Raw genomic sequence first — 15,660 nt, forward strand, 5'->3', positions numbered from 1 at the left:
GGCCAGATCTTCTTCCGTAGGCCAGGCAAGCATGGAATTCTCTATATTTGGGCTGCCCTCAGACCCTCCATTCTTTGTCATAGCTCCCAAGACCTGAGCTCACAGATCTGAGCCACTATGCCTGGCTCCAGACAAGTCATTCTTAGCTCCTTTTATAGATGGAGGGAGTGGGTTCAATCAGGGTTGGTTTTGGCTTGGTTTGTGGTTGTTTTGAGACAAGGTCTCATTCTGCAGATCAGTGTAGCTGGAGAGTTTTCTCTCTGGGTCCCACCAAGCCCTGGCAGTCCGAAAGCCCACTTATAAAATAAACACACAGACGCTTATATTATTTACAAACTGTATGGCCATGGCAGGCTTCTTGCTAACTGTTCTTATATCTTAAATTAACCCATTTCTATAAATCTACACCTTGCCACGTGGCTTGTGGCATCTTCACATGCTGCTTGTCATGGCAGCGGTTGGCAGTGTCTCCTCGACTCAGCCTTCGACTTCCCAGAATTCTCCTCTCTCCTTGTCCTGCCTATACTTCCTGCCTAGCCACTGGTCAATCAGTGTTTTATTTATACAGTATGATATCCACAGCAGATCAGGACTTACTGTGGAAGTCCAGCTGGTCTTGAATTTAGTGTCTAGTCCAGGCTGATGTTGAATATTCAGTGATGCTTCTGCCTCCGACTCCTGAATGCTGGGATTTCAGGTATGAGCCACCATCTCAGCTTTTACTCTCCTCCCCCAACCCCGACTCTATAGACTTCTCAGGATCATTTGCACTCAGTAACTCCATAAACATCAAGTTGTATCATTGAATGAAATCTCCACAAACATTTGCCCCACAGATCCTAGACACCAGACTAATTACATTCCCCTTGGTTAGCTCATTTTCTCCAATGCTTCTGCTTTACCAGCCTTCTCCAAGGAAAAGGCATCAGCTAGCATACTTTAGCTGTTTCCGAAAACTAGGAGCAAGTTTTCTGTTTTCGCTTCAGGCTGCCTTTTGCTCCATTCTGGCCAAATTCTCAGCCTCTGAATCATACTTAAAAAAAAAAAAAAAAAAAAAAAAGAACAAAATTCCATATACAAGTGAAATCACACAATATTTGTCTGTTTTTCTTATTTCACTTTGCATAATGTCCTTCAGGTTCATGCAGATTTAGGTTCCATTAGATCCAGCATTTGAAATGATCCCCTTCTCTATCCATTTGCTTCTGTCTCTTGGGTGTTGTGAGCAGGAGCACAGATGTCAGGCTGGTGAGATCACTCAGTGAGTAAAAGGCACCTGCCACTGACAATCTGAGTTCCATCCCTGAATACTCATCGGAGGGAGAAAGCAACCATGCATTGTTGTTTGATATCCACAGGAAGTGCCTTAGCACTCCAGTGCCCATACCCAGAAAAAATGTAAAATATTAAGTACCAATTAATATTAATATTAATAAGCGAACTCAACATGCTGAGTTCACCTCTTTTGACTGTACCTGGGATTCCTGGATCAAATGCCTTTTAATTTTTTAAGGACCTGCCACAGTGTTTCTTACAACTCTCTTCTGGCAGTTTTACAATTTCAGATCTTATATTTAAAACCTTTGTCAATTTTGATAAATTTCTGCTGTGTGTAGGGTCTAATTTTACTCTCTGCATATGGATATCCTGGGGCGAGCGACAAGAATATGGTAGAGGAAGTCCAGCTGTATATAATAAGCTATACCTTGACCAACCAAGGGTCCTTCAAGTGGGAAGCCATTTATCATGGAATATTTGGTGTTATTCAGCTTTAATATTCAGCTGCTCCTCGTTATGAATTTCTTGTGCTCATAATTCCCATAGAACATGTATGTGTGAGCATCCTGCTCAGGCCAGTACTTGGATAAGGTCATGTAGGCAGGGCCTTCTGCCTCTGAGCTCCCTACTTCCTTTTTAGCATTTGAATTGGGTATCTGCCTTTTGCAAATTTCCCCTTTAGCTAGGGCCAGCCCCAAACAAAGCATTGAAGGACTATCAGGAACAGAATAGCTGAGACCATCCCTTGCCTTCAAGCCTAGTGGATTCCAGAGCAATTGACTAAGAACAACAGGAGGGTTTTGCATATCCAGGTGGAGTGAAAGGTGAAACAGGATTCCTGAGAGACAGAGAAGAGAGAAAGGCAGAGATTCTGTAGATGATAAAGCAGATCTCTTGTAGAGTTTATCAGGGCCAGGAGTAAGGAGCTAGGAAGCATAGATGGAGGATGAAGGAACAGAGGACGAAGATGAGATCAAAAGCATGGGAGCTTACTAAAACTATGAGGACAGGAAAAGTGGGTACAGAGAGGAGCTGAATATGAGGACGGAGCTGAAGCTGCATAGATAGAATTTTGTCATAGGGGAGTAAAATCAACGGACAAAGAGCATGGTGTACGTAGAATCTTTTCCCTCAGATAACCCCACGCTGGACATAGGGTCTTCCCAGGACTCTGGGAGGGATTTTCACAGTGCAGGTACTTGAGAAAATTCCATTAATAGCCAGTTTCCTAAGCACTGTCATTGAAGACTGTCCAAAGAAACTTTCTAATAGAGTTATTCAAAGAGGTACAAGGGCTTCCAAACTTCTAAAAGTGGTGATTCATACGGCCTAGAGCCCACAACACATACAGAGGCACAAGGCAAGAGAGTAAGATGTTAACAGGACAGGAATGCCAGGATAAGAAACACTTAATTCTGTGGGAGTCAATAAAGGCTTTTCAACATGGAGCATCTATCGTCTGTCATTCTCCGGTGTTTTTTGTTTGATTGATCAGTTGATTGACAGGGTCTCACAAACACAAGGCTGGCCTCAAGCTGCCTGTGTAGCTGAGGATGACCTTAACACTCTTGCCTCCACACTCCCATTCCCCCATCTCTCAACTTCTGGGATTACAGTCAATCATCACCATGTCTGGGGACTGAACCCAGGGACCTGTGCTTGCTAAGCCAGAACTCCACCAAATGAGCTACTGTAGCTGGAAGTTTCCCTGTGTCCTGCCTGGCCTGCAGCTGCTCAGACCCAAATAAACACACAGAGGTTTATATTAATTATGAACTCTTGGCCATTAGCTCAGGCTTATTACTGACTGGCTCTTACACTTAAATTAACCCATAATTCTTATCTATATTTAGCCATGTGGCTTGGTACCCTTTCTCAGTTCTGTCTTGACATATTGCTTCCTTTTTTTCTGGCTGGTCTTCCTCTTCCCAGAATTCTCCTTGTCTGCTTATCCCACCTATACTTCCTGCCTGGTTACTGGCCAGCACTTTATTTATCAACCAATCAGAGCAGCACATATTCACAGCATACGGAATGACATCCCACAGCAAGCTACAGCCCAATGCCTTTTCCATGCCTCCTTAGTGACAGCAGCTCCAATCTTTCACTGTGCAAAATAAAGATGCTATCTCTTGCAGCTGGGTGTGGTCATTTGGCTAAGTTCTCACTAATGAACATAAATGAAACGATGTGGGTTTTGTTGCTGTTTTTGTTTGTTTTTTTAAAAAAACAAACTCTCACTGCATATCCCTGGTTGGCCTGTGATGTCCTAAATAGACCAGGCTGATCTCTAATTTATAGCACTCATCCTGCCTCTGCCTCCTAAATACCGGGTTTGCAAGGATGTGCCACCATGCCTGGTTTTTTATTTTCCCTTTTAAGATAAAGTAAGAATTCATGCCTTCATGGCTGCCATGTCTCCAGAAACATTGCCCTGGAGCGAAGGTAAAACTCAGGTGAGCTGCATAAACAGAATCACTGAAGGCGCAGCCAGCTTGGAACAAGTCAGATGACCAGACAGGGGAGGAAATAATTGAGTATAGTTGCTCACACCTATAATCCCAGCATACAGGAGTCTTCAGGATCAAGAAGTCGAGCCTAATCCAGGCTCCAGGGTTGGTCTAGGCTACATAGCAAGACTCTCTCTTAAAAAGGGATGAGGGGTCTGGAGAGATGGGTCAGCAGTAAAGCACTTACCACACAATCAGGAGAAATAGAGTTCAGATCCAAGCCCTACATCCAACAAATCAGAGTCCTGTGCTCTCCTAGAAGTTCAGCTCTAAGGATGGCGGAGGCAGGAGGATAATTGGGAACTTGCTGACTTCTAGCCTAGTCAAGCAATTGTTGACCCCAGACTCAGAAAGAGACCCTGCCTCAAAGGAACAGTAGAAGAGTACACAAAGTCCCAGGTTCAGCCAAGTCCAGTGGCACACACCTATAATTCCAGCCTTTATGTGTTGGGACCAGGAGGATTAGTAATTCAAGGTCATCTTAGCTACATAGAGAGTTCAAGACCAACCCCAAACAAAAAACAAACAAAAAACCCACAAAATTTCAAAAGCCTTGATAAGGGGGTTGTAGAGATGGCTCTGTGGGTAAGAGTTCAGATCCCAGCACTTGCTCATGGAGTTGGGTGTGGCCATACACTGTTGTAACTGCAGGGCTGTGGTGCAGAGACAGGAGGATGGCTGTGACTTACTGGTCACCAGCCTAGCTCTAGGTTCAGTGAGAGGCCCTGTTTCAAAGGAATAAAGCAGAGAGTGATAGAACGGGAAACCTGGTCCCCTCCTCTGGTCCCCACAGAGGTGCACATATACACATCAGAAAACAGATACACAAAAGTAGTCATTGTTGGGGTTGGAGATTTAGCTCAGTGTTAGAGCACTTGCCTAGCAAGCACAAGGCCCTGGGTTCGGTCCTCAGATCATTTAAAAAAAAAAAGTAATTGTTTAACCCCTAGATTTAGAAGAATGGAAATAAACAAGATGCAGTGACACATACCTGTAATCAGAAAGTAGAGGCAGGGGGATTGTGAGTTCAAGGCCTGCTTGGGCTACATAGGAATAATCTGTTAAAAAAATAATAATAAGGAATCAAGAACATAGCTGTTGGTAGCATCGGGAGTAGAAGTGAGAAAGGGCCTGATAAACGTTACAAAAGGAGCATCTTTGGTCTTGACACTGATCAGATGAGAGAAGATTTAAACTCAAAGGTTCTCGGAGGCAAATCATAATGATCGCGGCAACAGAAACAGGGGTGTCAAAGGGATGAGCAGGCTGGAGGGAGGCAATCATAAATTCAGTTCTGAAAATGCTGAGCTGAGATGCCGCAGATGTCTGGGCGGCGGTGTAAGTCCGACAGTTGGAAACCCACTTATGGAGCATGACTTCTGCCTTTTGCATAAAAGTTACAGCCTAAGCAAAGGGAGGAAGAAAAACATGGAAAGGAAGAGCACCGGTCTGTAGAAATCACTCATCCTTGCACACTGACAAAGCATGTTCTGGGAAACAAGATTAAAAATAGGTACAGGTTTTCGTCTAATGTTCGCACCACCCTCCCACCAATGAGCGGCTACTTCAGCAAGCCCTACACGACAGCCAATGGCTTCAAGTAAGGAACTTTTCCCTTTCTCAAAAACTGGACAGCCTCTGAAAGTTCCTCACGAGGACATCTTGATTTGCACACACCCAGCTATCTGTTATGGCATGCTTTAAGATTACTTTTCTGCACATTGTCTTCGCCTTTAATTTAATTTAGCTACACCTAAGACTTTCTCGGGCATCTGGGCGGGAGTGCGCTAGCTCCTTTCAAAAGCAGAATGAGGAAAATGTAAGAATAAATAAGACACACGAAATGACTGCGAAAGTTTTCCTTCTATCTGCTGTGGCCAAAGAAGATACTAAATGAATGATAGTAAATAAATGTATTTTTTTTTTAATCCATTGACTATAACCGCATGGAATTATCTTTCAGACTGGCCAAGTGCTGTTGTCGTGCCAAGTCTGGAGCCCTGAGAAGAGGTGGTTAAAATCCTGTGACTTGTGTTTCTGCTGAGGTTACGTGGCAGACACGCCACCGAAAGTGGTGGCGTCAGAGCTCCGCTTCCGAGAGAGTTTTGCATCTTCAGCGTACACCAGGCTGTTGCCCAGAGACCCGGGGACCCGCCTGGAGTGCGCTGGTGCGTGCAGTGGTGCAGCCTTGATGCTGGAGCCTACCGGGAGTCCCCCGTCACCTAAAAGTAAATAAAGCTCTGCTAGAGTCCTGTGCGTGCACGCGATGAGACTTCTCTCCACCCATCCACCCACTCCTTTGTCTGCACCGAAGCAAGTTCCACCTCACGGAAGCCCACAGAACCCTTGAAAGAAAGGATTTCCCGCAAAAGGGAGGGTGGGCCGTCCCTGGCACAAAGCGGGAGGGCGGGCCCCTCTCGTCCACCCACCGGCAGAGGTGAAGAACACAGGGGCGTTCCACACACACCCCGAGGCCTGGACGGCGCCCAGCACAGAGAGGCCCCGGAGGGTGCCTCTCGAGCCGCACCTCCGCCAGCACTGGGAGCCGCTCCCGTTAGCGACCGGGCGACAGGATTGGCCGACAGCCGCACGCCCCGCGGTGTCGGGAGACCCCGCCTGCGGGTCTCACTCCCTTTGCTGTGCCCCAGGGAGGGAGGGAGAAGGGCGGGGCCTGGGAAAGGCGGGGCACGGGTCTTCAGGGCTCTGATTGGTGGTAATCCCGGGGGGCGGGGCGACATGGGCGGAGCGGACTCCGGCCCCTCCCTCCTTCCTGGGCTGCAGCCTCCTGCGAGCCTCCTGCGTTGTTGCATCATCTCCAGCCAGCAGCCGCTCTGAAAGAAGGCTGGGCGCGGCACGGTCTGCTCTGCCTCGGCTCCAGCCCGCAACCCACGTCTCTCTTCATCTTTCTGGAAATTGTTCCTGTAGGGACTCGCAGAGCTCCGGAGCCGCAGCTGGCGCAGGCCACTGTCTCCGCCTGACCCATTCATTGGAAGCCGCTTTTTCCCTCTGAGTCCAAGTTCCTTGCGTGCTGCAGCTTGGAGCGGCGGGCAGCGACATGGAGAAGAGCAGCGAGACCAACGGCTACCTCGACGGCACCCAGGCAGAGCCTGCGGCCGAGCCCCGCACGCCGGAGATGCCGGCTGGCAAAGCGCGGCGCTGCGCTGGCTTTTTTCGGCGCCACGCGCTGGTGCTGCTCACTGTGTCGGGGGTGTTGGTGGGCGCCGGCATGGGCGCGGCGCTGCGCGGGCTGCAGCTCACCCGCACTCAGGTCACCTACCTGGCCTTCCCCGGCGAGATGCTACTCCGCATGCTGCGCATGATCATCCTGCCGCTGGTGGTTTGCAGTCTGGTGTCGGGCGCCGCCTCCCTGGACGCCAGCTCCCTCGGGCGTCTGGGCGGCATTGCAGTCGCTTACTTTGGCCTCACCACGCTGAGCGCCTCTGCGCTCGCGGTCGCTTTGGCGTTCATCATCAAGCCAGGGGCAGGCGCGCAGACCCTCCAGTCCAGCAGCCTGGGGCTGGAGGATTCGGCGTCTCCTCCGGTCTCCAAAGAGACGGTGGATTCTTTCCTCGACTTACTCAGGTAATGAATGCTGTCGACCCTGCCAAAGGAACGGTGGGAGACGCCACGTGTACTCATATCACCTAGAGTTAATTCAGCTACTGTTGGCCTTTAACGTTAAAATATCAAAATTAAGTCCAGGCTGCATGCTGGCCACACCTTTAAAGACGAGGCTACAGCTTTCGGCTGGAACCAGTTTTCCGTTAGATGGGGCTATTAGTCTGCCGTCCCATGTGCTCTAATCCTTAGACGTGGGCTGCTCTCATTGTTTTTTTTTTTTAATTGTCCCCATCATAATTCTAAAATCTTCATTTTCTCCCCCTACAGTATCCCAAAGCTTCTAGCACATTGAATGACTTTTGTCCGTGGAGCCATCCAGCTTTGAGTCTGAGGCTTCTCAGCCTCCTGACTGTGAAGGAAGTTGGCAGTTTTCCGCAGAATTGTGGATGTGTCCAATAATAATAAGCCTGGAGTTAGTTAGTTATGTGGGGCACATTGCCCAGATACGTAACTGTCCCTTAGGCTTGGGACAGGTTGCTGACTTCATCAGGACCACTGCCCAGCCTTGTTTCTCTGTAGGAAGGTGTGACAAGGCTTCACTTAAGTTTGCTTGTTTTTTCACTAGGAGGTTGTATTTCATCCTCTGAGATGACACAGTGTAGTTTCCAGAGCTCACCTCTCCGTTTCTACACTAATCCAAAGTTCACAAATGGTGAAACAGCAGCCTGCAGGCGTTTACTAATCTAACCTGGTTCATCAGAGTGAGGAGTCCAGCTGGCTCCCCTTCCAGCTTTCTGAGCCTTAGTGGTATGTTTTGTCTTGAGTCACCGGGCAAAGCTCCTCATTGATGAGAGGGTGAAAACCAAAAAACTCTGTGCCAGTGACTTGCCTTTCTCCTGTTTCCATGTCTTCATTTGGAAAATGTGACAACTGTCTGCCGCTTAAGAAAGGGATTGTTCATCTAAAGCAAAATAAAAAACCTGAGACATGGTATTTGGAAAAAAAAAAAATCTGATGAGAAGGACCAAAAATTCTTGCAAACAGAGCAAGTGGAGGTCGCTATGGGGACTTCAATGGGAGTGAAGCCTTTGGTCCCTGCCAGGCGGCTTGATGGTCTGAGAGTTTTAAGGTTTGAGAAATAACTGTAGATGGGTTCAGAGATGAGACGTATTAAAGTCCAGAGAACTTGTTCTATCAGGCCAGCTCCCTCAGGGAGGAAGGGCGATTAGAGTTCCAGGATTCTCTTTTTGGAGTGGTCTGTGGCCCGGGATATTCATCTGGGCACCTCTTGGTGACTCACACGGCCTTACTGGTGTCCTTCCATCTCTGCAAAAGGAACTGACCGGAGTCTGGGGCTTGAGGCGTGAGGTACACTTCGGTGCCGTCCGAGAACTCAACTACTGCTGTATGGCCGGGCTTTAGAGTGGAGCCCTTCAGCTCCTGCTTTCCTAGTGAATGGTGACCCAGTGTCATGGCTTACGACTCAATGTACTTGTAACTTCTCAGTGACCAGGACCACACCCATCACATCTGCATGCAAATGCTTTCTCTGGCCTGTTGGGTGGAATAGTATTTTCTGAGCCTTCTCCCAACTAGCTTCACTTGATCTGGCAGCTCCCGGTAAAGGCAGAGCAGGCAGTACAATCTCCCTTCCGGCTGAGACCAAGGTTGAGCCTGAGAGGGTTTAGGACACTCAGGAGGCAGAGGCTAGAGCATCTCCAGTTTGAGACCAGCCTGGGCTACTAGTGAAATCGTAACCAAGGGTGGGGCTTAATTCAGTGCTTGTCCAGCCTGCTTAAGGCACTGAGTTTGTCCCTCATCACCAGGGACAGGGGTGGGCTTAGGAGAACAGCGGGTCTTCAGCCCCGTGGTTCATGGCTGTCTGTCTGCTCCTTCCCCAAGGCAGCATGTGTAATAATGGTAATCCGTGGCTGCTCTGATGCCACTGTCTCAGAAATGTTGGCTGCGAGCAAAAGGGGAACTAAGAAGAGGAACTGCCATTCAGCCAGGTCGCTGCCCACTCCTCCGACCAGGCGACCAGGCGCTTCAGTGAAGGAGCATAGGCCCATGTCTGCTCAGATTTAGTTTGATTCCAGCAGCTTGACAGGAAACAGCCCAAGCCACCCAAAATGCTTCTGGGGCCTAGGGAGTCTCTAGGTCAATTTTTTTCTTTTCAGTTTTTTTTGTTTTTGTTTTTGTTTTTTAAGACAAGATTTCACACTCTAGCCCTGGCTGTCTTAGAACTCACTCCATAGCTCAAGGCTGGCCTGGAGCTTGAAAACACATGCATGCATGCATACTATTATCAACAGCACCAGATCTGCAAGCCTCCCATCCCAGCCCTTCCTCAGCTTCCATCCTTATAGGGGTGCCAAGATCTGAAAGGAGAAACCTTTGTTAACTAGTTCTGAGACAATAAACACTAGGACTGATAAAGACATACATACATACCATGCCTTATCCTGTTCTGGAGTCTTTGAAGTTCCTACAGACGTAGTAAAGAAGTTTTGAACTTAAATAAAAGGAAATCTTCTGAAGCAGCAACAACAAAAGGAGCCAGGTTCACTATTTTATGTCCTCCTATAGACCGGGGAAATGCACGCCATCCTTGACAAGAGATCAGAAGGACAAGCAGCACCAATGTATACAGAAGAAACGTTTTTGAAGTGTTTCACGTGGAGCTGTGGGTCCGAAGCGCCCCAGCTGAGCGCTCCATTTGCCAGTCCAGATACGCCTCACACCTGTTTTCCTGTTTAAGAGATGTATCCAAAGATTCATACTGTACCGTGAAGGCTTGTCCGTCCACTCTGCCCAAGTTTGGTCAGAGTGACTGATCTGGATTGAAGAGTACACTCAGCGTTTTTTGTGTTTTCACTTTGGCCCATGGTGAAACATACTTTTTATATTATAGCATCTACATATACACATTCCCTGGACTCACTCACATACACAGGTCACAGCAAGGTACAACAAACACTGTTTCAGTGTGGTACGTAATCACTTCTAAAATGCTGATAAAGCCAATAAATTGACTTTTGTGGCCAACTCACTTTGGTCTAATGCATAAACAGTGTTCAGTAATGCAAGTAAATTGGGATCTAACAACAGAAAGAAGAGATAGAAGGAAAACCAGATAAGGTGAAGAGTCCCAGGGTTAGAAACAGCTGGGCGTGATGGTGCACGCCTGTAACTCCAGCCCTTGGAAAGTAGAGACAGGAGAATTGGCTACATGAAACTGTATCTCAAAAAACCAAACACTCTGCTCAGGGAGATCTAGTATGCCTAGAGATGAGTCCAGAAAGACTATGTGGTATTTCAGGTTCTGAGTCTCAGGACTGCATGTATGTGCTGCCCAGTAGGGATATACACTAATTGTGTGTAGTTATTTAAATGAAATTAGGGCCAGGGATGTAGCTCATTTGGTAGAGGGCTTGCCTGGAACACACAAGGCCCTGGGTTTGATCCCTGCACTTGGGAGGAGCGAAAGTTCCAGGCCATCCTCAACTACATAGTCGAAGCTAGCCTAGGATACATGAGATCCTGTCTGAAAATAGAATAATAAATTTACTTTAAAAGTAAGTCAAAATTTCATTTCCTCAGTTGCATGGTTAACTGATTATCAGTGTCTAGTCTAGGTGTTTCCAGGTTATTGGCCTCTTATTTGAGGAATTAAAATAAAGGGTTATACTCATCTACAAAGTAGCAAGGAAACTTTATTCAAAAGCCAAGTGATACCTATCAGAAAGAAAACAGGAGGCCACATGAGTGAGGTTCCTCAAGGGCCCGCTTACTATTTGAGACTTCCTTTGGTGGGATTCAAGAGAAAGAAGAGGAACCAGAAAGAAAGCTCAGCAGGTCAGAGCACACACTGAACTCTTGAAGAGTACACAATTTGGTTCCCAGTATCCATATAGTAGCCTCCAGCCATCCGTTACTCCTGGTTTAGGGGATCCAATACCCTCTTCTGGCCTCTCCAGGTAGCAGGCACACATACAGTACACAACATATAGACAAAACACCCATGCATGTAAAATGTATTAATAAATAAAATAGAAAGAGGAGTTTGGTTGCTAAGGTGTGTAGCATGGGTGGTTCTGTTTTGACTGACAGTCTTCTGATTGACACTAATGGATGGCACTTGGGGCTGTTATGAATAATGCTATGTAAACTTTTGTTCACTGTACATATTCTTTTTTTATAATGTATCTAATTTTAATCATACGCATTCCCAATTAAGCATAGATATAAGATGGTAAGTAGTTTTCCCCCTAAAAATTCATGCTGAGGACACAACTTGTCTTATGCTCACACACATAAGCTCGTTCTGGAGAGACTGGCGCTCTTATGCTCTTACAGGATGTGTTGAAAATACATTTGAATAGAACCTGTTTGTGTTTGATGTGAATGGGGGGAAGAGAAACTTAGTCCATTGTGTGCGGTGGAATGTGGTGTCGCTTGATGCAGGTGGAAAAGGGCTCCGGTTGCTAACGGCTGCCAGGTGCATTGTTCAGAGGAGTGTGTATACACAGGCTGTGCAGGTGAAGGGCCTCGGCTGCCCAGTGCATTCTTAGCAGAGCCCACTCAGGTAGAGTTCCAGGTTGCAAAGATATGCTTGCCTGCTTCTGGAAGGGTCCAGTAGCCACAGTCACCACTGGGCTATACACATACTAATACTTCCACCGGACAGGGCTGGTCCAGGGAAAGGGAAGTGGGCCAACTTTATGATGCTGGGCCCTGGGAAGGTGAAACATCACCTTCAGAATCCTTTCCCACTCGGTGTCTCTATGTGGAAAGCCCACGAAGCTGAGAAAGTGCCTACAGGCAAAGCCCTGAAGGAAGCTGCTTGCCTGGCAAGCAGCTGCCGTGGGCTAAGATAAGTATCTGTTGGAAAAATCAAAGGGGAGTCAGAGAATTGTGCTTTTCCCCTGCAGCCCCAGCTCCATCCTTGGGAGGTCCCTGGTAGCCAGCCTGAGGGAGCCCTCCAACCCCTGGGAGGTAGCAACCAGGGCACTGAATGAAAGAAGTAGATTTTAGGTGAGTCCTGTGATGGTTAATCTTGATTGTCAACTTAAGCTGGTTGAGAAAAACCTAGGAAGTGAGCGAGGCATGCTCCTAAATGTAGCTGTAAGGACGTTTCTGGAGGTGGTTAGATCATGAGGCTTCTGACATACGGAATGGTTTAATTCACCGGATGGACCCGAAAGCTGAATGGACTATTGGGGGTGGTGGACCTGGCAGAACCTGGCTGGGGGAATCGGATCAGAGCAGTCAGTGTTCTGAGGGGCTGTATCTTGCCCCTCCCTGGAGCTCTTCCCCTGTTTCCTGTCTGCTCTGATGTGGTTGCTCCCCCATGCCCCCCCTGCTGTGAAACACCCAACCTTAGGGAACCCTGGCATCAGTGAATAATTCCTCCCTTCAAGTTCTTCTCTTGTATAGTGTAGACAGAGCTTCGAGGAAGCTCCCGCAGCTCCCGAGGGCTGGAGATCTGTGCTGTCACTGACCTCTGGCCGTCCTGTTGAGTGTGTGCGTTCTTTCACTGTAGAATCTCTTCAGTTGTCGCTGAGCCCTTTTGACTTTGTTTGACTGCATTTGGCGTCAAATGTAACCCAGGATGACCTTGACTTTCTGATCCTCCACCACTACCTCCCGAGGACTAGAATTGCAGGTCTTTATTTCTTTTCTTTTTTTTCCTTTTTTTTTTTTTTGACTGTTTATGAACAGTTTTAAGGTATGGTTTATATGCAGTGAAAGGTACCCATGGCAAGCATACAGTTTTGTGAACTTTGAGACGTGAATAGCCACCACCAAAACCCACACACTGAATGAAGTTGTCCTCACTGGCTCATAAGTGTTCAGTGTTTTCCATCCTGGGCCTCGGACAGCTGACTTTTTAAAAAATAACCAATAATTTTACTTTCTAGAGTGTCCTATCAGCGCGCTTATTCAGTATGTATTTACTTTGGCTTTGTTTGCTCAGGACAGTGCTGTTGAGACGCTCTGTGCTGCTGTGTTTATCAGTCGGGTTTTTCACTGCCAACTGTTGCTGCTCTGTATTGATTTACCACAGTCTGCTCATTCATCTGTGATGGACACGGTGCTTGGGCCTTTATGAATGGTGCTGTCATGCATACAGATCTTCTTGCAGATACATATTTCCGTTTCTCTCGGGCACATATCTAGGCATAGAAGTGCTGAATCATGGGGAATGTACTTTAACTTTTATCGTGGACTGCCAAAATACACTACACTCTTTTGAACGCTACCCTTTTTCTTTAGGGGGTGGCGTCAGGAGTTGTTCTTTTGCCTTAGGTATTGTCTGCACCCCTTTGTTTTTGTTGAAGTTCGTTGATGGTCTTTTTTTTTTTTTTTTTTTTTTTTTTTTTTTTTGGTTTTTCGAGACAGGGTTTCTCTGTGTAGCTTTGCGCCTTTCCTGGAACTCACTTGTAGTCCAGGCTGGCCTCGAACTCACAAAGATCCACCTGCCTCTGCCTCCTGAGTGCTGGGATTAAAGGTGTGCGCCACCACCGCCCGGCTCGTTGATGGTCTTAAGATGTACTCCATGTTAGGATCCATTCTAGAGGAAATGATACAGAGTTAGGGCTCATGATTAAGAGATTAGACAGAGAAGAGAAGGATTTAAACCACGAGTTGTACTCCTTGTCAGAGAGTCTATTTCTAAGCTGTGAGTGAAAGCTGCTCACACCCTGAGGAAGCATCTAGCCCTGAAGATGTGAAGCATTTACGGAGCAAATTATTCCCTGTGGGGAGGATTTCCTAGTTAGGGTTTCTGTTGCTGTGATGGTACACCAGGACCAAAGCAACTTAGGGAGGAAAGGGTTGATGTGGCTTCCACTTCCACATCACTCTTCATCACTGAAGGAAGTCAGGACAGGAACACAGACAGGGCAGGATCATAAACAGTGCAGGAACCTGGGGGCAGGAACTAATGCAGAGGTCATGGAGGAGTTTCCTGGACCACCAGCCCATACAACGGGCTGGGCCCTTCCCTATCAACCACCAATGAAGAAAATGCCCTACGGCAGGATCTTAGGGAAGCGATTTCTAACTGAGGTGCTTCCTTTCAGATGATGCTAGTTCACTGGTTCTCAGCCTTCCTGAGACCCTTTAATACAGTTCCTCAGGCTGTAATAGCTCCAACCATCAAAATGTTTTCATTGCTACTTCACACCTGCAATCTTGCTACTGTTATGAATCGTGATGTCAGTACCTATGGTTTCCAGTGGTCTTAGGCGACCCCTGTGAAAGGTTGGGAACCGCTGGTCCAGCTTGTGTCAAGTTGACATAAAGCTAGTGAGGACTGAAGCTGGAGGATGTCCAACCTGGCAGTTTCCACTTCTCTGTCCTCACAGAAAGAGAACCCTCCGGCCAACTGGGTCTGGGAACTGAGAATTGGCAAGTGGTAGGTAAAGACGGGGAAGGCTGGCGTGGGCGCTCTTACTGCTCCTGAGGAGACGAGCAAACAGAAGCAGATGCCAGACCTAGTCTCAAGAGGGAGCTGGGATAGGAAGTTGTTTTGTAATGGAAAGAAGGCAAATGTATTGCTAGTCACAGATAAACCAAAGACTACCCAATTTAGGTTGCTAGCTTATCCTTCAAAAATTTAAAAAAAAAAAAAAATGGGCTTTTATGTAACCCAGGCCAGTCTTAAACTCATGATATAGCCTATGGTGACTCTGAACTTCTGATCCTCCTGCCTCCACCTCCCGAGGGCTTGGATGATAGGTATGTGCCTGGTTTAAGTGGTGCTGGAGACCAAATCCAGTTCATACACGCTACCAATTGAGCTTCACCTCTAACCCACATCTGCTTGTTTAAAGAAAATATGCCCACGGTGAGAATTTATCACAATTCTCAACAGTTAATTTGGCCAAGAATCACCATTTTTCTGCTCCCGTGTAGGTAGATACTTGCTGGTTGTTCTTAAGGATGCAGAAAGCAATTCAGGTTTCGTAGACCCATAGGGGTGGGGAGGCTGGAAATGCTGGCTGCCGTCTGGAAGCACAGTGAGAGGGCTAACGGTTTTGGGGTTTGCTTTTCATCTCACTTGTACTGTTGGGCTGTGTATTAGCTATCTAGTAGCACATAACAAACGGCTTGGATATAGCGGCTCCAACCCCCAGACCGGTATAATCGCAGGGATCTCAGGCAAGAACCTTGGCATTGGGCTCCCATCTGTTAGAGGACCGCAGTCAGGCCTCGGCCAGGGCTGGGCTCCCATCTGAAGGCTCATCTGCGGAAGCCTTACTTTGGAGGCTGTTGGCAGAAGTTAGCTCTCTGAGGTTTGGACTTG

The 15,660-nt window shown here is 47.4% G+C and overlaps 1 protein-coding gene across 1 annotated transcript in view; it reads left to right on the forward strand.

The window, feature by feature from the left end:
* The first annotated feature begins 6,561 nt into the window (after positions 1–6,561).
* Positions 6,562–15,660, forward strand: part of Slc1a4 (solute carrier family 1 member 4) — a 32,379-nt gene continuing 23,280 nt past the window's right edge. The window contains exon 1 of the mRNA XM_028884534.2: positions 6,562–7,370. Within this exon, the coding sequence (XP_028740367.1) occupies positions 6,844–7,370 (527 nt within the window). The 5' untranslated portion in view covers positions 6,562–6,843. The remainder of the gene's footprint in view (positions 7,371–15,660) is intronic.

Source organism: Peromyscus leucopus, chromosome 10 (assembly GCF_004664715.2).
Source record: "Peromyscus leucopus breed LL Stock chromosome 10, UCI_PerLeu_2.1, whole genome shotgun sequence".
Taxonomy (NCBI): domain Eukaryota; kingdom Metazoa; phylum Chordata; class Mammalia; order Rodentia; family Cricetidae; genus Peromyscus; species Peromyscus leucopus.